Here is a 25,116-nt window from a genome sequence, read left to right as displayed (position 1 = left end):
TTTACTTTGTCTGTCTGTAATTTTTTGTGCCCTGCTGCTTCAACAACAGAATTTCCCCTCTGGCCATCTATATAAAGGCTCATCTTATCTTATGGACTGATGATAAGTTGGGCAAAAGAAAGAAACATAGTTCAAAAGAGTAGATATGCATTTATTAGACATGTTACAGCTTTGACAAAACAAAACACATTGTTGGTCTCCTTTTCCACTGTTCTGTTTTGTCAAGTTAGGCCCCCCCAAAAAACCTAAGATATCAATGCAACTTCTCTGGTCAAATGTCAAAATTGGATTATACCTGGTGAATATGGCGTTTGTGTTTACCCAAGTATTGTCTAAAATGACCATTTTTCAGTCCTGGCTTCCACTGATTTGACCAAGCCCTGTCCCATGATCCGGAAGTCCTCCAGTATTGCTTCTACGTTGGGAATAGCATTTACCTGCTCCCCAGTCACCTCCACGCTCCGAGCAGTCATCTGAGACGTCTGACGAAGAAGAAACATCGGGTCAGAGTGGGGGATGTTGACATGTGAGTAAAATCAGGAGGTTCGAAGAGAACAGGACACACGATACAACAAAGTAAACTGTATCTTAATGCTTTTAGACAGAGGAAATGAGTGACTTTGGACATACCTTAAAGGGCATTGGGATGAAGGCCTTTGGCTTCCATAAAACTGCGATCACTGTTCCACCATAGGGATCACAGAAGAAGAGGGCGAGGTCCCCGAAAGACTCCTGAAAATAAATAAGATAGAAATTCAGGACACAAGTCAGTGAGGACCTATCTGATGTGACCTGCGCAGAAATGTTCATGTATGAGATAATGTTAAAGTTTTAATTATGTTACGTTTAGTCATGTTGATGAAGGTTCTCAGTCACCCAGGTCATGGTAATTGTAAGTTTTAAGTGCTCCCCTGATGTGCTTCTGTTCCTTATCAGAACCCTAAACCATTGGGCTGAGACCATGCCCACAAAGACAGAGGGGAAGGAGAAGGAACAGAAGCACATCAGGGGAGCACTTAAAACCTGTGGATACCCAAACTGGACCTTTTGTCAAAACTTCTAAAAGATCTAGAGCAGACAGAGAGGAGGAGACGGAAAAACGTAACAACATCGCCATTCCTTATGTCACAGGAATATCTGAAAAACTCAGGAGGATCTTCAATAAACATCATATCCTGGTTCACTTCAAACCCAGAGGCAGAAACTTGTCCATCCTAAGGACAAAACACCCATACATTAACAGAGTAATGTAGTTTATGCTGTTCAATGCAGCCAGGAATGCACAGATTTGTACATTAGGGAAACAAAACAACCTCTCCATAAACGAATGGCACAGCACAGGAGGGCCAACTCCTCAGGTCAAGACTCTGCTGTCCACTTACATCAACAATGTAAAAATCTTGGCCAGAGAAGACGGATGGTTTGAAAGAGGAGTAAAAGAATCCATCTATTGGGTATCTGTTGGGTCAACGACTCACAAGTGGCCCTAATGACTCTGAAACTCAGAGCTCACGCGTGTCCTTAACGACTCTGTAAGGACACTCCCACACATAGTTTAAAAGCCTGGAACTCCCCTCCAGTTAGTTAGAACAGAGGAAGCCTGGATGAGAAGTGAAACGTCTTCAAGAACCTGGAACACTTCCAGTTGCCCACGATACAGCACTTACAATTACATTAAAAATGTTTGCCAGCTTCCTTCCCCACTCTCTGGTATATCATCTGATTTTCTCCTCACAGTTATAGCAACAGGTGAACAAATAAAAACTCACCGTTACCTTGATTTAATTTTTCTTCTTGATTTTTGGAAACATTTGCGATAATTCATCTCAACAAAGAGAAAATATACCTCTAGCCTGAACGGCCGAGCTGCAACTTGCATGCGCAAATCCTGCCACACAGCTTTCCTGTGTCAACACGGCTTCATTGATACCACGCCTTACTTTTACCACCCCCAACAGAGAACACTCACTCTGAGCTCTGCCAGGTAGAGGGCCACAGGGTTGTAGTCGATGACAGGCAGAGCCCCTCCAGACTGCGAGACACTGCCAGCCATTACACCCCTGCCGAAGGTGACAGTGGGAGGGTCTACTGCCTGGCTGAGCAGGGGAACCTGCTTGGGGTTCAGGTGAATCAACACATCGTAGGCATCCAGAGGAGGGCGCATGACCACCTACATAAACACAGACAAGGGAATCACATGGCTTGAATATTAAATCATAAAAGGACCATTTATGAAGAGTACATTGTGGCTTTCAAGTGCCTTTTACCTACCCTGACATCTTGTATCTGGCCACCATCCATCAGCTGCTGTTCCAGTACCTTCAGACTCTCTGCAGCCAGCATCACCACACGCTGCAATATCTAAAAGACACACAAACAAAATGTGACATTTAATGGTTAAACATGGTGGCTGTGGATTGTCTGAAGTGTTTCCAAAGAAAATATCCTGAGATGTTGTTAGTGACTAATTGTTGGCAACAGTATGGGTGGTTGGATTGACAACGTTAGACAGTAGACCGCAGTTACTGAGGATGGTACTTTATATGGATGGTGATCTTAATGTTATTCAGTTTTTAGCAATAGATATTGGCTACAACAACAGCCAGAATACATGATATAGAGATTGAGAAAAAACTTGACCATCCACCACATTTCAGCTGATTAAGTAGCGATACTGGTTCACATGACATTACTAACTAGCTAGCATAATCAATCATGAGCTGCCTTTAATCATTACAGAGCAATGCATTAGTAAAAAAAATTATATGAACTTGTTTAAATTAAAAAGGTCAAGATTCTTTCATTAATCGCCCGGTGATGAGCAACAAAGGAGTGTCAAGATTACTATAATTATAATGTTAATTTACCAAGAATAATAAGAATATTCCTGATCCACATCCGGTGAACATCTTGGTCCTCTGCACACCGAGCGAATCTTTGAAAAGTTTGTATTTTGCATTCAGAGTTGAAGTTGAAAGTAGCCATGTGCAGTGATATAGATAATTGAGGATGCCATACATTGAGATGCATCGAAAATCGTTTTGCATTTGAATCGATGGCAGCTGATTCGAATCGAATTGTGAGGCAAGTGAAGATTCACAGGCATGTAGGTTTTTGTTTAAGGTACTTTAATAGTTAAAATGTCTTTCTTCTGACTGAAAAATTCTCTTCAGACCCAGTTATTACAGCATTTTGACCCAATGACGACCCCAATGATTTTTCTTCCAAGTAAAATAGTTTGGGACCGTGATGATCCAGATGAATCAGATTATAACCCATGATTGTTCATCAGGAAAATATATCATGTAAATCAAACTAATTTGAAATCTCTTTAGGGTTTAGTGATAAATTCTATGGGTAAAGCTAATTAACATTTCTGAGGATTTGGTTGTGTAGATATTTTAGTGATAGAAAGCATCTTATGTATTCAGAAAGAAACTCAAATATTCCTTCTGTTAACTGATTGATTCCATCAAAATCTGCCCCCTAGTGGTCATTCAAAGGTATGGAGGCAACTACAATCACTGAACCAGGATCATTCACTCAACTCAGCTATTTGTTTTGAAACACCTTTTTCAGTTCCTGAAGTCCATAAAATTGGGAATGTGGAGTCAACAAGAAACTGATTCATGCAACCCCAAGCACACGGATAAAGTATAATGGAAATCATTCTGAACATGGTGAATTAAGCCCACAATGACGTCTCTGTCAGGACGTCACAAAGTTCCTGCTCTCCGTCACTATATAAAAAGCAGGATGCTGGGAGAGGCTCAGTGTAAATGCTGGACTTTCACAGCACAGGAAACTTATCTGGGTCAGCTACGCACCATGGGAAGCTGGTGTGTGTACCTTTTCTGGACACTACTGTGTACCACTCGACTCTTTTACAGCTACGCTCACATCCAAACAGAGGAATATAAAGCTAAACATTTACCTTTTTTCACTATGACAGAGGACAACAACGAAAAGCAACTGGTGAGCTACATCTGACGGTCTCCCAAACTCAGTAGTAGAGCTTTCAGAGTTTTTAGGGTTGTTGATATTACTATGGATGTTAACAGTCATGTTTGTTTAGTTTATCATCATGTATATTACAGTGTTATCTTAATAAGTAATACATATCAATTCTGCATTTTCCAGATCAATGATTTACATGAAGTTTTGGAGAGACTTCAGAACAATCAATTTCCAGCTCTAAGAAAAAAGCATGGCTATCTGCCTGTGGTATGTAACGCAACAACTCAGTCCATCTGGAGTTCTCAATTTCTAAGAGTCAATCTGTTTAGAGAAATATATTTATTATTTTTCCACTGTTTCTGAACAGTAAATCATTAATCAATATCTTGCTTTAACTTAGTTTTGTATATTTGCAGTGTGATCCAGGAGACCAGTGTGCACTAAGGAGAGGCTCCAGGATTGGGAAACTATGTGACTGCTCTCCTCCGAGAACATGCAACTCTTTTTTACATCGTTGTTTGTGATTCTCTGTCTGTACAGATTTAATTACTGTATTTACATGTATCTATTTAACTGGATGTCCTCAGGTATTCTATTTTTTTCCTGCTTACTGACAAATTGTTATATTTAATCTTTTTTCAAATTCAGTATTGACTGCTTATCTATTAAATGTGTTGTTGTGTGCGTTGTGTGCTTGTATTGTTTGTCTACTGACCTGTACACCAGGTGCTCTCTTGGTCCACATAGATAGTTTCTTGTCTTTAGGCGTAGCTATAAACATGACGGGCAGAGACTCCCTGGAGGCCATGAAGTCATTCTTGATCTCTGTGTAGTCGACAGCTACACGTGACAAACAGGAGTACAACAATATAACTTGGCGTTGAAACAGCAATGCACATGAGCAGGATGTTAAAGTGTGTCGGGTTTGTATATAGAAAAAGGTCAGATGGGACTTGTTTATGTGACACAGTGGGAAAAGGGGTGTGTGCCCTTGCCTGTGAGCTGGTTGTTGAGGTTGACTACCAGCGGGTTGTTCCTCCAGTCAAAGGAAGAAAGCAGATGAAGGAAGCGAAGGAAGCCGACCTGAGGAGAGCTGAGGAACACGGAGAAATTCATTCACATGACCTACTGAACGAACAAAGGGAAGTGAAAAAAAAAAATGCACACCCAAAAATGTGACCAGGGAGGCGGAGGGATTATTGAAAAGTAGAGGCGGAAGTTACCCAGGAGGAGTAAAGGGCGCAGGCTGCAGGAAAACAGACGCCACCAGTAGGTCTGCTGTGTCCTCTGTCATGTCGTCACTGAGGAGCTGAGCCCCCAGCCAGCGTTTGGCCAGGCGACACACTGCCCCGAAACATGGGTGCTGCTGCTGGAGCCTACCGACAACATGGGGTAAAAATAAAATAATGAAAAACAGACAAAAATAAAGCGGCTTGAATGAAGTTAAGAAAAATAGGACAAAAGCTGAAGAAAGTGAAAACACATAAATGAAAAATAGAGAACCAATAGGAACCATACAATCCTGATTTCTCACACAAACACACAGATATTACATTGTGTTACAGTTTTAATTTTACCCATGCAATGTGCTAGTAAGTAGAGGCTTGTGAATGGTGGCCATCTCCAGAGCCTGAGCCTCCTCATTGTCCCTGATAACCTGCAGCCCCTCTGCAGTCACACTCTCTCTCAGCACCTGAGGCTCCCGATGGTATGCCACCTGGATGCGGAACACCAAACCATCCTGTATACATCAAGAGTGGGAAAAGAAACAACTTAAATAAAACACAAAACTAATAACATTTCATCAAAAATGTGTCAAGTTCTTGCCTGGACATACCATAAACATAGATTAAAAAACAAAAACATTTTTTACTGCCTCACTACTTTTCTCACAGACAAGTGTGCGACATGTACACAAATTAAAAAACATACCTTCCAGACATCCAGGTGTGTGGGGCAGGGCCGGCATGTGTAATTATGGTGCTTTTTCAGTAACTCTCCCAAGCGGATGTGGAAGGCAGCTCGGATATGGCGGATGGCGAGGCGGTCGTGAGGCCACTTTCCACTTCCCTCCATGTGACAGATCACTGCAAGAGCAGGGTTGGCAATACACTGGTATACGAGTTTGTATAGCACAATGTCTGTGGTAAAGAGGCTGTCATTTTCTGGCTTTGGAAAGGCTGCGATTCAGCTATTTAACAATTTTACCCGTAAAAAAATAGAAGAAACACACATGTAAAAAATAAATTTTATTCAGTGAGAATGAAAATGCATAAAACATTTTCTATGGCAGACAGTGAAGAAATGGCTTAAGTCTATATGTAGATTTTAACAAGACAAAACTTTGTCACTGGTGGACGAGACACTAACCTGTAATAGGGGTGATGTACGCAGGGCAGGGTTTGCCTTCCTTTGGCACCAATGATCTGGAAATCTTTTCTCTTTCAAAGAATGAATAGTCCAGCTTCAGTGGCTGAGGGGGAAAGACCTGCAAGGTACAACTGAAACATTATTACACTCATAAAGCCAAATTCACAATTTACAATTAACAACTACAGCCATTGATGACTTTTAAAAAGCTCTTTGAATTGGAGATGCATAATGGAGGTTACAAAGGGATATAGATGCAACATTACTAACATTTACTACTTCTACTATGTCTTTACCTGTGTGTATCTGAGTGCAGGGTGAGCTCCTTGCACTGCTGTGATGGAGAGAGGCAGACCTTCCAGCCTCCACAGTTTTCTACTCAGGTCATCATAGGACTGAACCACCAGTAAACTCACCTCCTCCCCGGTACTGGGCTCCTGAGGAGCATAATACATGTCAAACACATGCTGTATATACACAGCATCACCGAGAATATTCTTTTAGTGATGAAACAGGAACACTGACAGCAACTAAAGACTTAAAAGAATATTGATTAGGCCATTACTTAAAGGTCTAGATCAACAGGTACACACTTAGCACAGTGGAATCAATGGGGCGATTAAAATGATTGTTTTTCATAACATGCTTGCATTTTTTATGCTTATGCCAAGGACATTTTATTTATCTATACTGCATCTATTTATATCATCAAGCTGTTGTCTATATGAATTTTTTTCTTTACATATTTACCCATATTTTTACAGGGTATTATTCCATTTTATTCCATTTCATACCTACACTAAGGCCATTTTACAATGAAATGTGTCCTGCTGTTGTCGATATAATTGTATATTTAAATATTTTCCTATTTGATTATTATATTTGAACATCATTACTATTTTCACTGTAGTTTGTTACTTTATTTTGATGTTTTTAAATTGTATACTCAGGTCTCACTTGCAAATGAGACCTTGATCTCAATGACTTCCTGTTTAAATAAACATCTATATCATACAATATTCATCACAAACACATAAAACATCTTGCATCATTTTTTTTTTATAAATCTAATCGATTATATTCAGAATGTGATGTCTATTACTAATAAATCATGATTCAATCGCATCAATTTATCTTTTACCTCACTTCCCGTTTTGATGACGTCATCCACCATCGCCCCCACATATCGCACAGAGGATTCGGGGATATCTGCATGCCTGGTGGACAATAAATATATTATTTTCTTATTAAAAACGAGGCTTCAACGAACTCGTGCCTGCACTCGCCTCACTGTTACTCTCTGTTGGGACCTTTGCTCAAGTGAAACAGGTCACAAAGTGGTCTTTTATCCCCCCCAAAGACCCATTTTTGCGATGACAGTCGGCGCTAACATTAGCTAGCTAGCTTGCTAACGTGGAAACACATTACTCGTCTGAGCCGCACAAAGCATGAAGCGTGCGGGGAGGAGACGGAGCTCTGTCTGGGACTGCTTTGAACAAGTGGGGAGCTTCGTCCGCTGCATGAAATGTGACGTTACACTGAAGTACTGCAGCGGAGGCACCAGCTCCATGATGAGCCACATGAGCAGACACCATCCGTCCACCACGCTGCTGGACGAGGACGAGAAGCCGGTGATTTGTACCGTTCAGTGCGTCGAGGAGGAGAGTGCCGCTAACTCGGACATCATGCAGGTTGCCATCATGTCGCCCAACACAAACATGAATACCAACCCCCCCGAGCGGGACTATGGGGAGAGGAAGCGCCTGAAGCGCAGCTCTGTGTGGGACATTTTCATCAAAGTGGACGACGAGGTTCACTGCACGTTGTGCGACACAAAGCTCAAGTACAGGAGCAGCACCACCAGCATGATGTACCACATCAAGAACAAGCACCCGGACACTGTGCCCAATGATGGCGTGTCACTGGCGACACATGCAGAGGTGACTGAACTCATCTCCAAAATGATAGAGAAGGACATGCTTCCAGTCAGCACGGTCAGCGGGGAAGGCTTTCGTGAGCTACTTGCATACACTGTGCATAATTATAAAATGCCATCTGTTGGGGATATCACACGGCTTATTGAAGGCCATTTCCATGAGAAGATGGAGGAGCTTGCATTGCAGCTGAGCAGAGTGGAGAAAGTGGCCCTCACAGCCGATTTCTGGACAGCCCTCCCATATCAGAGGTACATCACAGTTTTCTGTTCATTCATAACAGAGGACTGGCAGGGGAGGTCAGCCGTGCTGCAGACGCACAAGCTGCCATCAGACAGCCTCATTACTACAGACAGTGTCACAGAGAGGCTTCTGAACACTGTGCAGACCTGGGGCATTGGTGGGAAGGTGACTGCCTGTGTTCATAACAACACACAGGACATCCCCTCAGCTCATGGGTGCGCCCATGTCACCTGGGACTATGCCACTTGCTTTGCAAGCACGTTGCAGCTCGCAGTCTGTGATGGGCTTAGTGAGGATCTGGTCCGCATCATTGCTGCTGCTGGGAAACTAGTCAAGCACTTCAATCACAACTTGCTGGCAAGCGAGGCCTTGGAGCACAAGCAAGTTCAGATGTGCCTGCCACAGCACAAGCTAATCCAGTCGAGCAAAGCCAGATGGGACACGATCTGCGATATGTTTGAACGGCTACTTGAGCAACGGTGGGCGATCAAAGCCGTCCTCTCTGATCGGACAATAACCAACAGGCAGGAAGCCCAGAACCTTGAGATTGAAGATGATTGCTGGCAAATAATTGAGAATTTCACACCAGTGCTGGCAACGCTGAAATGGGCAACAACAGTCATATCAGCCGAAACTGAGGTGTCCATTTCAAACATCTACCCAATCACGTTCAGCCTCATTCAGACCCACCTTGTGCCAAAAGAGAATGATGTTGAACAAGTCTCTGAGTTCAAGCTGAAAGTTCAGAGGTCACTTAAAAATCACATGGAGGTAGGCATGAACTAATGCTGCTATCATGTTTAGTTTTGACCAGTGATATTAGAACACATGCTGACAATTAAAAGCTTCATTTTGATAAAAATAGACATTTTACCTAATAATTACTTTAAATAATTCTTTATCAATGTTATTTCATTTTACTGTTCTCAGGTTGACTCCAATGACCTCGCCTCCAAACCAGCTCTGATGGCCTCTATGCTGGACCCTCGTCACAAACATCTCAGCTTCCTGACGCCCACGGGAAGACTGGCTGCAAAGGTTAAACTGCATGAGCTGGTCTCAAAATTAGATGTGATAAACATTGCTGTGGGCCCAAAGGATGAACAACAGGAGACCCTGATCACACCTGATATTAGCCAGGTGGCTGTGCCTTCACAAATGAGAAGTGACACCAAAAACACCATGATGTTGCTCCTCGGAGACAACTACAGCTCCTCCTATGCCACAGACTCCGAGGCTCAGGTAGATTACTATTTGAGAGACATCGCCCCCTCGTTGGACACAAACCCTCTCGACTGGTGGAAGGTAAATGGACCAAGATTCCCCAAACTGGCTACTCTGGCAAGACACTATTTGTGTGTACCTGGGGTATCACTGCCATCTTTACTGTCAGAGGCTGGACAAACATTTGCCACGATGCGTACAAGACTGAGCCCGGAGCATGTTGACATGATGATCTTTGTAAACAGAAATGCATAATGTGCATTACATGATGGAGATGCACACTGACTGAATAAGGTGACTGAAGGAAAGTGTAGGGCATGTTAGGTAGACGCCTTGACAGGAAGTTACAGGAGTCAGAGAGGATGTGGAGACAGTAGAGCTATAAAAACAACAGGTGCTCTCCCACTGTTGATATGTTGTATATGCTGGTGCTAAAAATGCTACGAATAATTTTTTCAGTGAACAAAAAGTTAGAAATCTTTTCCTCAACAGTAGCTGTGAGCTGAACTGCAGTCATAAGTAACTATACCTAAATGTAGTTCCTTAAAACTAAAACCCGATGATTTGTCTCATCGCCTCACTCGAACTTGGCGGCTGACATTGCTGGCTTAAAACTGTGGAGGAGTCAGTGGTAAAATTATGTCAGCACTATCTGAGTGAACATGTGGCGACTACACATCCCTGGCATTAAACATCTAAGGGAGGCTACTAACAGGGTAACAAGCTGCAGTCTTTCATGTGCCTCATTCACTTTAACACATTGCCTTAGATATTATGTTGTCTCTAGTCTACAAATCAAGACAAAAATCATTAGGAAAAAAAATAATGAAGGAGATAAACCACTGCTGTGTTCTGTTCTTACAGTGTTGGCAGACTGAATATTTGTATTACAGGTAGAGGCTCACTGACCAAACTAACCACTATATTATTGCCAGTATTAATGTGATGTATGTTGTGTCTACTTGTATGCTATGCCAAGATAAAATACATACAGCTGTAGCAGGTGTGTGATGATCTGTTTGGGGACCAGTTGTTTTTGGCACATGCTCTTTCCCTCCCACAGCACAGCCTCTGTGATGGCACTGTCCTGGAAACGCCGCAGCTCAGAGCGCGAACCCCACAGCTGACGAAACTCGGCTGCCTGGGAGAGGAACATTATGTTTATTAATAGGGTTATTCCATTATCATTATCGGAAATGCCTGATACTGCCTAAAATAATGAAAAAGGCCAATCTGATTCAGAACGTATCTACTAGAACTGGGACCCTGCTACCTCCCAGCAGTGACCCGTTTACCTGTATGCAATTTTTTCACTCCTTTAACTGTTCAGGTAGGCAATACAGTATTGTGCAATAATGTTCTTATGCAGTGGTAGCAGATCGGTTCAAGGATTGGATTTATTAGAGGGAAAGAAAAAAACGGTATAGGTTCATCTTTAGTTGTTAATAATGAATAATTGCACAAACATGTTAACATAAATGAAAAGTTGACAAAACAAACAAAAAACTTTTTAAAAAACAAGTGGAAATTCTGTACCCTCATTCGACAAGTAAGACGAGCTTTTTAAACTGCAAATATTAGCAATATTGTGTTCATGAATGCTACATTTGTTTGGATTACTGCAGTACCATTACATTCTATAAAATGTTTACAACCATAATCGCAGTCAAAAAGAGCACTAAGCAGATCTTCATTAAGAAGAAAAAAATAATTAGGTAGATACTGATGCAACAAATGGGCCTCCTCTTTGTAGCACTTGATATTGCACTCATAGGAATGTAAAATGACCTTGCATCTCCAACCCCAATTGGGAAAAAAACAAAAACATTACATATACAGAAAAGAGAGAGAGGTGAGATTACCTTCGGGCTGTCTGCAGATGGGCCTCTTTCCAGGACAGAGGTTGCCAGCTCTGGATTTAAGACCAAACCAAAGGAGAGAGGAGGCTGAGCCTTGTGTTTTGGGGCTTCACTCTCCACAGCCCACTGTGCGTGATTACACAAAAAATTGATTAAGTTCAACAAAATTCAGTGATTCCTTGTATGATTTACAAGACAGTTTTAGTTTTGACTCACTTAACTATTTTGAGTCAAACAATATGTGCTGTTATAGTATTAGTGACTTTGTAACCCTTGAATGTAAATCTTTCCCACCTCGGGGTCAGGAGAGAGGGAGTGTGTGAGGAGGTGGATCCTTTCGCCCAGTCCTTGCTGAAGCAGTGACAGAATAAAAGGGAGCGCGGTGTGGACATAATTTCCACTGTGGTCCATCAGCTCGCTGAGGAGATTCAGTTTCTTGCAGCTCGACTGAAGCTTCACCAGCTCACATAACCTGTGTGTGGGTGGGAGATGAAAAGCAACAAATCAGAAGAGCTGAGAGATGGTTGAAGATGAATGAGTTCTGCTCTGATGGGAAAACTAACTCGACGTGATAGCAGCAAGCAGTAGGTTGTACCCTCTTTATTAACAGACATAAGGGACCCTGACAATTAACTGTCTTTGAGAAGGTGTCTTTAATAGAAAGTCTCTTCAGAGATGTAAAACTAAGCTGCTTATGAAGTCCATAAGAGAGAGACTGGGTGTAATTAGTCTTTGTTGCATTAGTTGATAAAACGGAGTCATACTGGAATACGTGGTCGCTTGTCCTTATCATGGGTTTGGGGGTCATGAGGAGGCTGTGGAAGCCGTCCACTGTGGGGTCGTCCCAGAACTGCATCGACACAGACGCCTCGGCCTGCAGCTGAGAACCAAGATGAAAAGGGTCAAAATCTGTTGCTTAAATAATCCCAGCAGTAAAAGTGCCTCTTGCTTGAACACACATTTGTTTTTTTAAATAGAATCTACCTGTTTGTAGGTACAAGCAGTCATGTCAGCACACATGTTAAGATGTCCTGAAGGGTCGACAAACACGACCTGGAAAGCATTGTGGAAGTCTGCCAGAGACGGCTGCAGAGAGAAAAAAAAAAAACGGGACAATAGTGATTAATTCAGGAGGCTAACAAAGCATTAATAATCTACACACACGTTGACTGTGAACTAGATCACTCACAGCTGTTGAGTCAGGATCTCTGGCTAGGCTTATTCCATTCACGGTCAGGTCTGTAGATGCTGAGGGTAACAACAGGAGGTGGGTGAGTTGAAACATATTTGAACTAGAAGTAAGCACAACTTCAGTATTATCACATCACGTATAGTTTCCCATATAATCCACTAAAATCTGGTGAAGCAGATTTGACATTTTCTTACCCAGGAAGTTCAAACTGTTTCGAAGCAGCTGATAGGCTGTCATGGTGTTACTTATTCTGTGAGTGGTCAGCAGATAAGTCAATAGCATTGAAGCCAGGAAGCCATTAAAACAACCAGTGCCCTATAAGACATTGAGAGAGCAACACAGAGGTAAGGTGAGACAAACTATGTCTGAAGACTGATAAATAAATACTATGGAAAAAGAAGGAAGTAAAGGAAGAGCCGTTTGCAAGCCTCCAACCTGGTCGAGCTCTCTTTGGCGAAGCCAGACTTTGAGCAAGGCCACCCCATCGGCAAACGCTGAGCACTGGGAGCTGACAGCAGAAAGAAACTGGAGGTGAGCCCTGGGCAGTAAATCCCCCAGGACAGAGCTGTTGTAATGTGGAGTGGCAGGTTCGCTCCACTCTGCAACAAACAAACAAGGAAAAAAAGACTTTCAATTGAACCGTTTCTGAAAAACAATGAGATCCTGAATTTATATATTATCACTGACAAATAGTGATTGATGGTGATAAGATAATTTTGTTAGATCATTTTCGAAGAACCGGTCATATAAATTAACAATCCTACCAGACAGGGAGGTCTGCGATCCGGTGTACCAGTCCGTCCTGATGTTATTCCTCTGAGGGTGGAATCGACTGGGCTTGAAGAATCCAGGAGGCGGACAGACATGAACACGTAATGTGAAGCTAGAAGAGTCTTTACCTGAAAGATAGGACACCATAACACATCTCAAAACAATAATAATAAAAAAATCCCGTTTAACAATAGATAATACTTGAATCTGAATACAGTGCTCTTTAAGGTTTAGTTAAGTACATGGAGGGGTCAGCAGCAGAACAGGTCGGAGTCGATTCCCGTGGAGACAAGAATAACGCATGGTCCCAATGCCAGAGGAGGACGCCAGATGCTGGGCCAGGCCTGCCAGGTAGAGAGCCCTTTTCCTCGGATACCTCTGGTTCAAGACGTCCTTTGGGTGGAGTACGTCCTAATATCAGATGAGACAACAGTGTCACTTGCAACCTAATATCAGTATTGCTATTTTACATTCAATACATGACAACAACATCTTGCTCTAAGGCCGACTCACAGCTGGGATTGTGACAGCCAGGTCCACCGTGATGCGTGGTTTAATGCAGGTGCCCAGGGGGAAGCTGCCGATCAGATCGATGGAAGCGGGAGGTGCCATGTGGAACTTTCCCTTCGTTGATTTGGGCACCAAGAGGAAGGGGACTTTAACTGCACTAGACAGCCATGAGAGGTCACTCACCTGAACGCATAGAGAGATTAGAGTAAAAGATGTGGTTACAGGTTTTCTGACCATGAAGATTATCCTGAAATGAAAGTACTACGCACCTCAACCTCGGGTGAATCTGGCACAGTCTGCAGCAGCTTGGTGACCGTCTGAATGAAGGAATCTATTTGCTCTTTCTTTCGCTCGCTCAGGGCGACCTCTTTCAGCAGCTCTTCCATCTGTTGTTGATGACACATTATCAACATTTGCAAGGAGTGTGTGAAAGCTTGTGTGGCTATTGTTGACATGGGGTAATGTTAGGAAGTCCGAGGTCTCACCTGCATTTTGAGCAGGCTGCAGTGAAACAGGCTCTCAGCCTCCTTCAGCTGGTTCAGCTCCTCGGCTGACGGAGGTCTGTACAGGTCACTTCGGGACAGCTTCACCGGGTGATAGACCACCTCCTCCCCTTCTGCTTCCTCAGGTTTGCTCCTTTTGGCTTTAACGGGAGCCTCATCTTCCTCCTTCTCATGAGAGGAGCCTGAGGGAATCATCTGTACAACAACAACAGTACATGAAGTAGCAGCAATACCAGCCATGCTTGATCAAAGCGTTTCATCTGCAATATTACTAGCAAGAATCAGGATAATCAGAATGTGGTATATAAACTAGGCAAACTAGAAACTGATATGTTATTTAAACTGAGCTGTTAAAATTCAGTTTCTATCATTAGATGTTGTAGATGTAATGTAATTGCAAACTCGTAGGCAAAGCATGCAAGGAAAACCGGTGTACCAGAGAGGAAAACTGTCCAATTTGTCAGTTACAATTGTGATAAATGTCGCCATTCTTACCTCTCCTGGCTCCTCTGCGACTGTCTGCTTCTTCTTCATGTCTTCACTCTTCTTTAAAGCTTTTCTAGTTCAGATATTTCCAAAGTTTTGATCAACAGCGCTTTCCCTTCATTGCGCTCTCACATGTGCAACGGGTTAGCCAAACGTGCTACAAGCAAAATATTGCCCTGATTGGTGTCGAAGCAGCGAGGCTGAACGGTGATTGGCTCGCTGCTCGTCGAACGTCAAGTCGGCTTCAGCAAGATAGGTTGCACGAACAGTCTCTCGTATGGTGCGCGTGATGTGTTCAGGTCCTCAGGACACTTTCATGCTGGAATGTAATTAAGTATATTGACTTGAGGTACAATTTTAAGGTACTTGTACTCGACTTGAGTATTTACATTTTCTACTACTTATAGCCACTCCACTACATTTTAGAGGCTAATATATGTAGTTTTCATTCCTCTACATGTATTTGATCCCTTTAGTAACTACTCTGCAGGCTGCATACGAATCAGAGCCAAAGTAGTGCATTTTTAAAAGTAACATATTTTATTGATAATAGGATTAGAAAAAACACTGATTCTGATCATCTGAATGCTGATAATGATAAATGCTGAATATCAGGTCTGATTATAATCAGTGTACTGAGACAACTGATAAAAATACATGGTATAAAGCTAGATAAATGAATATATGTATGAATTACTTTTACTTGTACTTTTGATACATTTCTCGCCAGAAAATTACTATTCACGCTTTCATATCAGATATTTTAAGAATTGTACTTAATTACTATTTTTCACTTTTACCAAAGTAAGTAAGTAATGTAAGATTCAAGATTAATTTAATCGTCATACAACACAAGATTGGATAACCAAACTCCCTCAGATACACAGACATAATAATCTCAATAATACAAACTAATAATCCACAAACACATGCACATACTTGTGTGGGCACAGACATATTGTATGACCGGATTAATTAATTGGTTGTTTAAGGGAAACAAGAATAATGAAAACAGTAAACCAGTCTCTCAGTAAGTGCTGATCTATAGGATGGACATGAAAATGTAAACAGACCCTTAACAGATCCCCAAGTCTTAGAATACCATAATCTAATATCCTTGCTTCATAGTGTTTTACTTTTTATGAGGTACGTATTTATCCCTATCTTTGCTATATTATGCGGGAGCTATTGATAAAACACATAGCTTTCTTGTTATTATATATTAATATTAAAGAAATGGCAATGCACATATTGTATTCACAGTTTATTTGGTACTATTTTTTATACATATACAGTGTGTCTCACTACTGTATTGCAAATATGGAGAAGCTTAAAAATACATGGAGGAAAAAACAGAATCTTTACAAAGTAATTATCTTTCACAGCTTAGCCTGCAGTGAACAGTATGTCGTGTTCATTTAAAAGGACATTTTCATTTCATTTACATATCTCATTCTCCTCTAAATACAGCTACAGACATTTATTATCAGAAAAGTTTACAATCAGTTGTCACAGTTCTTGGTCTGAAACAATGGGGTGACCTTAGGTGGTGGACCTGCAGTAACCTGTTCAACTGATAACAGTGGCACAGTTACATCACTCCGTATCGGCTTTAGCTTGATAGACAGAGCAGGAGGGTTAAATGTGAAAGAGTTCATGTCAGCTGCCTGGGGAACCATGAGAGAAACACCTTTGGCCAACTGCATTGTGTCAAGCCTCAGAGGCCCAGAGGACACCATTCCTTCCTTTCTAGAAGGAGATGGTTTCTTCAACCAGACATCTTCCTCAGTTTTCCCTTGAACCTTCCGTGGCTGATCCTTGAGGGTGGTTAGTGGCGTCTGTGAGGTTACTGCCAACTCAGTTTGCTGCTTGATATATCTTTGCTCTAGTTTGGGCAGTCTGACTGGTTTCTTGGAGTTGGGCTTTGTATAGCTGTTGTCCAAAATCTCATATGAGGGTATGATGTGATGTCTAGGCAGGCAGGAGGGATCAAGCTTTGGTATCACTTTTGAGTCCTTTTTGAGCTGATATGATGATCGAGTCAATTCAGAATGTCTCCTTTTTTTACCCTCTTCCTCCACTTCCTTTCTTTCTGCTGAACAGGACAGAGTTGGCAGTGATTTGTTTCGAACAGGTTTGGGTAAATTAATCCGCTGGTTTTTCTTCGGATCAACTTGTGGTGAGGGGCGAGGACTGAGTACTTTATAGTGCTTGTCCCTAACAGGCCTCCTGGGACTTGTTTCCTTTTCTGATTGTTTTGGAGAGCTGGGACTCATTTCCTTTTCAGGTTGCTTTGGAGAGCTGTTTGTTTGGGCCGCAACATTGCACTGCTGGTTTACTGTTGGATCTGTTTGTACAGGGATCTGGCCAATGTCAACCTCCTGTTAGAAACGATTATAGAGACATAGATATACTGATGCACATAACCTTTCGGTTGAAATATGAACAGAAGATTTGCAGAAGAGAATTATCAAGAGCACCTGTTGCAAGGCAGGTTGAAGTGTAGGGGGAGCTTTTACAAGCACAGATCCTCGAGCCCAGGGATTTGGAGTTGCTGGCATCGGCTCTGGGTCTTCTGTTTTAGATAATTCCTCTGCTCCTTCCCCTTCAGCGAGGAACAGAAATTGCCGCTCTAGAGTCTCTGTGAGGCTTCTCAAGACCCAGGATGCAGAGTAATGTGCTAGCTTGAGGAAAAAGACAAACAACATGATTAATGTTATAAATATTATGTGTGGTTGAAATGGATGGATCATTTTGATGGTAGTGTATTTGATCTCTCCACGAATCGAAATAAAAAGTGTATATGACCTTTCAGTTGTACCTGTCTGTTAACGTCCACCTTTAAACAGCCTTCCATGACCTTGCTCATAAGCTCCTCCATAATCTCTCCCACTATCTCATCTGCATCCTCCTGGTTCAACATGTCTATCCATTGGGCACGAGTTAAGTGACCGCGGATGATACCTTCCTCTTTCAGGTCCTGTATTGGAGGTGTGGTCACATGGATAGATGTTCTACGTTTACGCTTGTCAGCTTGGGACTTGGTTGCAGAACGGGGCATCTTGGCTCAGAAGCTGATGTAACACATGAAACACAAAAATAAAATGAACAATTCAATGGGGAACAACATCGTTCCCTTTCCATTGGCAAGTTGAGGTGTCATAGATAAACATTAGCACACTCTGGTGGAGGTGATCAGACATGACACTTGAGCTGCCAACCAGAAGCCTACAGTACATCCAAATTTCGCAGTTAAACACCAGTATTGCAAATCACAGTGAAATATGATGTAAATATGAATATTTAACCTTTTCACACAGGGTGTCTACTACAATGGACACATATGTGGTAGTAACCACTGAAGCTGGTATACTATAGTCATTAACTAGGTGGTGGATCCCCAAGGCCTTGTCCACAATTCCAGTTGAGTTTTTGTATCTTTGTAGAGATATGGCATTATAAAAATGACAGAGGAAAGAAGAGATGCCTCAAGTACCCCTGGAATAACTGTTAAATCCTCTTATACTCAGAAAACCAGACAGGTTAAACAGTTATTTTTAAACTGAATAAGGTGTTACAAATACCTTTATTCAGATTTTACTAACAGTTTAACAGCCAAAGGGTATATTATATATTACAAATAGATATATTTATTCCTTGTTTTGTATGTTTTATTTAAAGTGATGACATAATTTACAGTTGAATATTTTAATGAAACAGCAATATTAAATAGTCTTCACACTTCATGTACATATAGGCACAAAAGGCAGAATATACCAGTTGGTGCATAGCGTCCACTGGAGTGGACAGTTGTATGTTCACAGAGAAAAGAACTTTTTGAAGCAGTTTTGAACGTCTCTTTGTTGGTGACAGTCTTCAACAGAAAAAGGCTCACTGGGCAGGATGCATAAAGTGAGCTCACCTCAGCCAGTGTCATATACAAGCTAATTCTGAGCAGAAATAGCAGTTAGCCTACACAAAAACCCAATTATGTGTTTGGTGGGAAAATCACCTGTATTAACGCCATAAGACAACAAGTATGTATGAGATTATTTGTAAGAAAAGAACCTAATTTAGTGTGGAGTTTTTCTTTACAACAGGCGTATGCTAATGCTAACTTCACGGCGGTGTTGTGAGACCATGGGACAGCCATATGTGTATCACATAATTCCAGGTAATTACACGATTATAACATGTCATAATTCACCATTCGACCGCAAAGCGATCGCAAAGTTTTAAAGATTTTATGAATAATAACTGTCATACCGTTAACATCTGAAGTTATTATTGTAAAACCTTACCTGACACTTGGCTTCTACAATTTGCTCTATATAGTCTATGGTTGCTCAGCAACCAAGCACGCAATCATGACGTAGAACGTAAAGGCCGTTGTCTCTATGGCTGCGGAGGACGCGGATGTAATCCTGTTGCTAACAAGAGCTAGAAGAGTGCTTCGTTCTCGTTAACTTTACATGTTATTAACGATTACGACTGAGAGTTAGCCAGTTGTTATATCTAACGCAAGAGTGTGTGCATTGCCACGCAAAGTAACAGCGTCTTCTTTTATTTAACACTGCGTTGCTGCACTTGGTATCTCGCTAACATTCCTAGCTTGCTGCTAATGTTAAGTGTTTAGCTTTGCCATTTGCTGCAAAGGAATGGAGTTTGTTTTTTGTGATATCGCTAGTTAAACTCAACGCCACTGTATTTGCGGTCACCTTTATTTTCCTCTCTCGGACTAACACCAGACCACCCGCTACCTTTTCAGCAAACTGTGCTGTTCGGAGAAGACAGCTCGATGTATCACAAAGAAAAGAGCATCCAGATCAAAAACAGCGCTTCGGCGCTGTACAACAACCTCAGCGTGCTGCGCATCGCCCCGCGGCGCCTCACCTACTTCACGGTGGTCCATGCTAACGTGGTCAACATGATCACCGCGTCCTGGGACGGCCTCAACTACTCCCACCGTCAGCTGCAGTCCAAAGAGCCCAATGTCGCCACAAGCACATCGCTCATCATGCAGGTCAGGCCACAACTTCTGCAACTACTGCTGTGTGTCCGCCATCTCCCGCTAGCTGTTTTATTATTATTGACATGAAATGAAACAATGAGGACAAGTGTTGGCTCATTTGTCATTTGAGGAGTTATCTATTCAAATCAGATGAACAGGAGAGTATTGGAATTGTTTCCCTTTTTATAGTGCCTCATTTTCAGGGGACAGTCTAAATTTAGATAAGCTTGTCCTGCAGTAATTAATTTAATTCAAAACAGTCTTGACAGTTGATGTTATATGATCAGTGTTGACTGCAAACCAGAAAAGATGAGAACTTTAATTTAATACAGGCTTAGTCTGGGACTGACAAGCAGCACACAGTTCCTCAGGATAACATCTGTGTCCTATATACTGTACATCCGCTGACACTAATCTTCCTAGGTGATGCTCTGCAAAGGGAAGACTGGCCATAAAAACATATTGGTTGCCTTGTTTGTAATCTCTGTCCTGCTTCATTGTCCTAAAATTGGGTGAAAAAAACTTGATCTGTGTGCCAGCAAATATAAAATTGTGAGGTTTAATATTGTCTTAATTGTCTTATGTTCCGGCATCTTCTGCTATCATAAAACTAAAGAAATCCTGTGTTTCTTATAACAGGCTGCGTTTTGTGCTCTGCCCTCTCGGGATCTGCTGGTGGTGACCTCTCAGAAAGGCATCCAGGTGAGTTTTTGTGTGTTTGTCTGTAGTCACTGGCAGTTGCCACAGTCAGAGGTACTGCTACCTCTGCTTCTTGTATGGTGGCTACGGTTGTATATTATGACAGTGCAGGGGTCCAAACTGAAGCGTGTAACTTAATGTTTTTTAGATGTGAACCTTAACAAAAGCATTAATATATGTGTTTTTTCCCCACATACATCCATTGTTTTTAGATGTATGAGTCTGATGGCTCCATCATGGTGTACTGGCATGCACTGGATACACCGGAAACGCCTACAGGTAAACTTACATATAAACACTGCACATTTAGTGACTCAAAAACTGACATGTCTCAATTATTTACATAGAAACTCTGAAATGATTGACTATATTATATAATATGATACAATAACATATGGAACAGTGTGATATGATTCAATAGAAATTACTTTCCTATCCTTGGAAATGTGTCAGTGCAGTTCCTCTATCCTCATTAAACAAACATTATTAAACAGCAGTGGGAGGACCTGATATTTATAATGTAATAAATCATTTAAAGTAAAGTCATTAACACTCAGATTATTATGTCTATACATTTCCAAATGGCAGTGAAGACATTGTTCACATGAGCAATGTTTTTCCAACCCAATTGCCAGGATAAATGTTGGCAATGTACATTTCTGCAAAATCACAGATGAGTTACAGCTTTCCGTTTCTGTATGTTGCAATACGTTAGATTCAGTTTTAAATGTGTATCTTGTCTCAACTCTGTGCTTATGCTCAGGTTAGGTTTAGGAACAAAAACTAGATTATGGTTAGAAAGACATCATGTTTTGGCTGTTTTACCTATTTTTGATCACCACAAATACAGTGGCAGATCACCAGACGTCCTGTCAAAAATATCAGATTTTTGTCACCTCAAACGAGGCTGGAACATTTACAAATGTTGAAATGGCGTGGTCCCTCGTCAGAACTGTCCACTGGTTTCACACTGAAACGGAGACTCGAACTGCAGTCACTTTCTCACCATCACACCCCGACATGACAGTCAGGTAATAAACATTTAATGTGAACGTGATATGACACGTTTTGTGGTAATGTCAATAAGGTACGTAGCCTGTGACGAGTAGAAATCGAAACATCTGAGGTTTGCAGCAAACATTTTATCCTGCCAGCTGGGCTGCTTTGTCAGGTTTGCACGTAGACACTGCTGGCTGTGCTTGTCCTCACATCTACACCCGTTCAGACATGCCTATTTGCACAATCACAGAAAGTATCAATCCAGACTTTCATACCAAATCAAAAGCACTCACAGAGCTAATTTGTTGTGTTTGTATGTTGAATATTTCAGCTCAGGCCGTGTTTGGTCGAGGGATATCAGCAGTGAGGGAGAATTTTATATGTGTGGGTGAGTACTAAGTGAGATTTATTTATGTGTATATTCAAAGACGACACTGGACAAAACTCTTCAGTCTACCCTCTCTTTCTCTCCAGGTGTTTCAGCTGGTGCAATTCTCGTATTTGATGTTCCCAGTAAAGGCAGTAATATAACCCTGTCTGAAATCCTGGAGGAGCATAATGAGTCCATCACTGACATGGCCTCAGAGTGCTCGGGCAGCCAGGTATGGTGTGTGTGTGCTTCTTCAGTGTGCGCATTTGTCATTGGTGTGTCTACCTTTGTTGACACAGGATAATTCTAACTTTTCCATGAATGTCTGACTATTGAATTAAATTAACTGCTTTATATAATACTTCTAGGAACTGCATCCATTCTATTATTTACATAATCCCTTCACTCTGTTGCTGTCTCCCTCCCCTCAGGAGTGCATAGCTGATCTGGTCAGTGCAGATGATGGGGGCAACCTGTGTGTGTGGAAGTCTGGGGAAGAATTCCAGCTGCTCAACAAGATCGCTGGCTTTGAGTAAGAAGTTCCTTGTGTTCTAGTTTTGTCATTTTTGGTGCAGAATGTAAAAATCAAGCAGAAACAAAGTGGTCCAATGCGAGCCAACTAATAGTGACAGTGACATATAGTGTACCTTCATTATCACTTACCTTCCTATCCATCTTCATACATCGTTCTACTTAATCTGTGCTTCTTTATGTTTCCTGTCCACTGTCCCTTGTTCTTCATTTCCCCTCCTTCTCTAATCTAATATTTTTTTCTCTTTACTTCCTGATGGCAATGATCCTCCATCAACTTTACTGCTCTCAGTATGAGCTGTTCATCTGTCAAGTTGTGGAAAGGTACAGTGGTGGCAGGATACGGCACAGGCCAGATCCGTCTGTATGAGGCAGTGACGGGAATTCTGCATGCTGAGGTCAACGCCCATGCACGCTGGATATACTCACTGGACATTGCTCCTTTTTCTGGACTGGTAAGTTGTATCAACCGAATAGATCAGAAAGATATTTCACTGATAGGTTATTGTGTTGGCATTTTTTTAGTTGATGTGGCAAACACGGCTAACAATTGGGAGGGATTTAGATCTCAAGCATGGTCAGGTGATTCTTAAAGAATCTTTATGGGCATTGGATGATGTTCAAGTAACCATCTGCTTGTGTTTTTAGCTGCTGTCTGCTGCCGAGGACTCTCTAGTCAGGGTGTGGCACCTAACACTTACCCCAGAGACCAACAGTGTGGAGGTAACTGAACTCAAATCATGATACCATGCTTGTTTTCTTAAAGCACAGTTTATAGCAGTCACTCTCAGGTTTGATTTTTATCAGATCAAATTTCCCCTCACTGTGTGTTTTCCTCTCTTCCTCTAAGGTTGCTCATTTGCACAATGAGTGCGTGACGGACACACAAATCTGTGGCGCCAAGTTCTGTGACAGCGATGGTTATGCCTTCGCAGTGACAGGCTATGATCTGAGTGAGATTATCCGCTACACACAGTCGTAGGACTTTGCTCTCATTGAGGCTAAGTGTATGAATGTGAATTTCTTATATGGGAGTGTTTCTGGAAAGATATGATGACCCAGAGAGAGCGGAGCCCAAAGTGGCCAGGTCATGGTCAGATTGAGATTCTGCAAGGACAGGAGGTGTTAAACATAATCATGGAACATTTGATTTCTGTCTCTATATCTGCAAAGGTTAGAGGGACAACAAAATATTGCAAAAGAAAGTGTTAGAGTTTGTATAGTAACTTTAAGTCCAAATGTTTATATGTATGTGAATGTAGCTTTAAAAAGTAATAAAGTATTTTATTATTCTCTTGGATGTATTTATTGTTATTATTCAGTCTGACATACGAACTGTGTTAGTAAACATTTCATCAAAGAGAGTGACTGTGTTCGCACTGCACAAATGTACCAATAGATGGGGCTCTGGGTCAGCTATTTTTGATTAGGGTACTGATGGTGTAGTGCAAACACATTTCACTAGAGGTCAGGGTGGAGTTAACCATAAAAGATTATTGACTGTTGGACAAAAAAAATCCACATTGTGATTGGATATGTGTGGAGCACAGTCCACAGGCCAGCTATGTCAGCCAGTGAAAATGGGCACTTTACAGAGGGAGGTCATAAACAACTCTTACATTGTATTATCTAATTTCTTACTTGTCCTCCTGTGCATCATCTCTTCTCTGTCAGCCATGTCCACAGTCTAACGTAACTTCAGTGTATAATTAGATTTGAACTTTTCTTTTACATACAAGAAATCAGCATTTGAGTCAACTTACTGTCCCTATGATGTCTGTAATGTATCTGATACCCTTGCTTTCTGGTTTCATCCTATTTTCATGGTTAACAAGCATTGAGATCTCATAGAGTGCTTCATTGTGACGGAAGGTCCTACTGATTCCTAGAAAATGACATTTTCAGAATTGCTGTTCAAAGATTATTTTCTAGGATCTTTACAGAAGAGCCTCACTTGAAAGCAAGTCTTTCCAACTCAGCTGTATTGTTAGAAAATGTCTTCTTCTTTACCACATGTGACATGAGTTTTTTTAGTTCACATCAGGCAACCTGGTATTGTAATCCCACCCACCTTATCTTGACAAGATAAGAAGAATCAGGTCAGTGAGGAATTGTGTGCTGCTTGTCAGTCCCAGGCTAAGCTTGTATTAAATCCCGGAGTTCTCGTCTTTTCTGGTTTGCAGTCAACACTGATCATATAACATCGACTGACAAGACTGTTTTGAATCCACACACATGGCAGGTTATGTAACTTAAATTTGGTAGGTACTGACCGACAGGCATGTTATTGCTGATGGTGGGGTCAAACGTAAAGCATAAACATGCACTACAATGTCATGAACAAAACGGTCGCTACGCAATCAATCATTTTTCATGTAGTCTCATGCTTCCCAGCTGCGTGGGGTGGGGTTGCTAACTTCACTGGCTGGAGAGGGTAAGCAGAGGACTAAGCCGTCA

The 25,116-nt window shown here is 41.7% G+C and overlaps 4 protein-coding genes across 6 annotated transcripts; 2 read left to right on the top strand and 2 right to left on the bottom strand.

Annotated features, from left to right (window-relative positions):
* Positions 1–130: 130 nt before the first annotated feature.
* nol6 (nucleolar protein 6 (RNA-associated)) lies at positions 131–15,217 on the bottom strand. The gene is made up of 26 exons (XM_084359457.1): positions 15,059–15,217; positions 14,546–14,758; positions 14,330–14,446; positions 14,064–14,243; positions 13,793–13,961; positions 13,544–13,678; positions 13,215–13,378; positions 12,974–13,094; positions 12,777–12,835; positions 12,572–12,673; positions 12,352–12,467; positions 11,882–12,059; positions 11,591–11,713; positions 10,721–10,869; positions 7,469–7,544; positions 6,624–6,764; positions 6,328–6,445; positions 5,890–6,044; positions 5,535–5,698; positions 5,181–5,333; positions 4,953–5,050; positions 4,673–4,797; positions 2,272–2,361; positions 1,970–2,170; positions 631–732; positions 131–482 (listed from the first exon to the last, which is right to left on the bottom strand). The coding sequence occupies exons 1-26, from the start codon at positions 15,095–15,097 to the stop codon at positions 333–335; spliced, it is 3,438 nt and encodes a 1,145-aa protein (XP_084215583.1). The 5' UTR covers positions 15,098–15,217; the 3' UTR covers positions 131–332.
* On the top strand, positions 7,551–10,727 carry LOC311261071 (E3 SUMO-protein ligase ZBED1-like). The gene is made up of 2 exons (XM_084359458.1): positions 7,551–9,275; positions 9,435–10,727. Exons 1-2 carry the CDS (start codon positions 7,776–7,778, stop codon positions 9,981–9,983), a joined length of 2,049 nt encoding a protein of 682 aa, XP_084215584.1. The 5' UTR covers positions 7,551–7,775; the 3' UTR covers positions 9,984–10,727.
* A 1,083-nt stretch (positions 15,218–16,300) lies between the features above and the next one.
* c20h2orf81 (chromosome 20 C2orf81 homolog) lies at positions 16,301–19,965 on the bottom strand. 3 transcript variants are annotated; one of them, XM_084359056.1, is made up of 4 exons: positions 19,943–19,965; positions 17,871–18,123; positions 17,530–17,733; positions 16,301–17,430 (listed from the first exon to the last, which is right to left on the bottom strand). In XM_084359056.1, the coding sequence occupies exons 2-4, from the start codon at positions 18,108–18,110 to the stop codon at positions 16,552–16,554; spliced, it is 1,323 nt and encodes a 440-aa protein (XP_084215182.1). In that variant the 5' UTR covers positions 18,111–18,123; positions 19,943–19,965; the 3' UTR covers positions 16,301–16,551. The 3 variants fall into 3 exon arrangements, with proteins under 3 accessions (XP_084215182.1, XP_084215181.1, XP_084215183.1); XM_084359055.1 differs by lacking the exon at positions 19,943–19,965 and adding an exon at positions 19,351–19,438; XM_084359057.1 differs by lacking the exon at positions 19,943–19,965 and adding an exon at positions 19,316–19,345.
* wdr54 (WD repeat domain 54) lies at positions 19,455–23,959 on the top strand. The gene is made up of 9 exons (XM_084359059.1): positions 19,455–20,072; positions 20,700–20,762; positions 20,972–21,038; positions 22,090–22,146; positions 22,233–22,360; positions 22,560–22,660; positions 22,952–23,114; positions 23,308–23,382; positions 23,510–23,959. The coding sequence occupies exons 1-9, from the start codon at positions 19,848–19,850 to the stop codon at positions 23,639–23,641; spliced, it is 1,011 nt and encodes a 336-aa protein (XP_084215185.1). The 5' UTR covers positions 19,455–19,847; the 3' UTR covers positions 23,642–23,959.
* Positions 23,960–25,116: the final 1,157 nt, after the last annotated feature.

This window comes from Pagrus pagrus, assembly GCF_965226575.1.
Source record: "Pagrus pagrus genome assembly, chromosome: 8".
Classification (NCBI taxonomy): Eukaryota; Metazoa; Chordata; class Actinopteri; order Spariformes; family Sparidae; genus Pagrus; species Pagrus pagrus.
This window is presented reverse-complemented; position numbering and strand designations above follow the sequence as displayed.

Bases quoted from the DNA above. Each gene is read 5' to 3' on its own strand.
- wdr54 (XM_084359059.1), top strand. From the start codon at position 19,848: ATGTATCACAAAGAAAAGAGCATCCAGATCAAAAACAGCGCTTCGGCG. The intron at 21,039-22,089 runs GTAAACTTACAT...TGAATATTTCAG, and splicing joins TACACCGGAAACGCCTACAG to CTCAGGCCGTGTTTGGTCGA. The intron at 22,661-22,951 runs GTAAGAAGTTCC...TACTGCTCTCAG, and splicing joins AACAAGATCGCTGGCTTTGA to TATGAGCTGTTCATCTGTCA.
- c20h2orf81 (XM_084359056.1), bottom strand. From the start codon at position 18,110: ATGCCCCGTTCTGCAACCAAGTCCCAAGCTGACAAGCGTAAACGTAGA. The intron at 17,734-17,870 runs GTACAACTGAAA...TTTTTCCTCAAG, and splicing joins AGGTGGACGTTAACAGACAG to CTAGCACATTACTCTGCATC. The intron at 17,431-17,529 runs GTGCTCTTGATA...CGTTTCTAACAG, and splicing joins TTCAACCTGCCTTGCAACAG to GAGGTTGACATTGGCCAGAT.
- nol6 (XM_084359457.1), bottom strand. From the start codon at position 15,097: ATGAAGAAGAAGCAGACAGTCGCAGAGGAGCCAGGAGAG. The intron at 14,244-14,329 runs GTGCGTAGTACT...CTATGCGTTCAG, and splicing joins CAGATTCACCCGAGGTTGAG to GTGAGTGACCTCTCATGGCT. The intron at 13,379-13,543 runs GTAGGATTGTTA...TGTTTGTTGCAG, and splicing joins ATCGCAGACCTCCCTGTCTG to AGTGGAGCGAACCTGCCACT.
- LOC311261071 (XM_084359458.1), top strand. From the start codon at position 7,776: ATGAAGCGTGCGGGGAGGAGACGGAGCTCTGTCTGGGACTGCTTTGAA. The intron at 9,276-9,434 runs GTAGGCATGAAC...TACTGTTCTCAG, and splicing joins CACTTAAAAATCACATGGAG to GTTGACTCCAATGACCTCGC.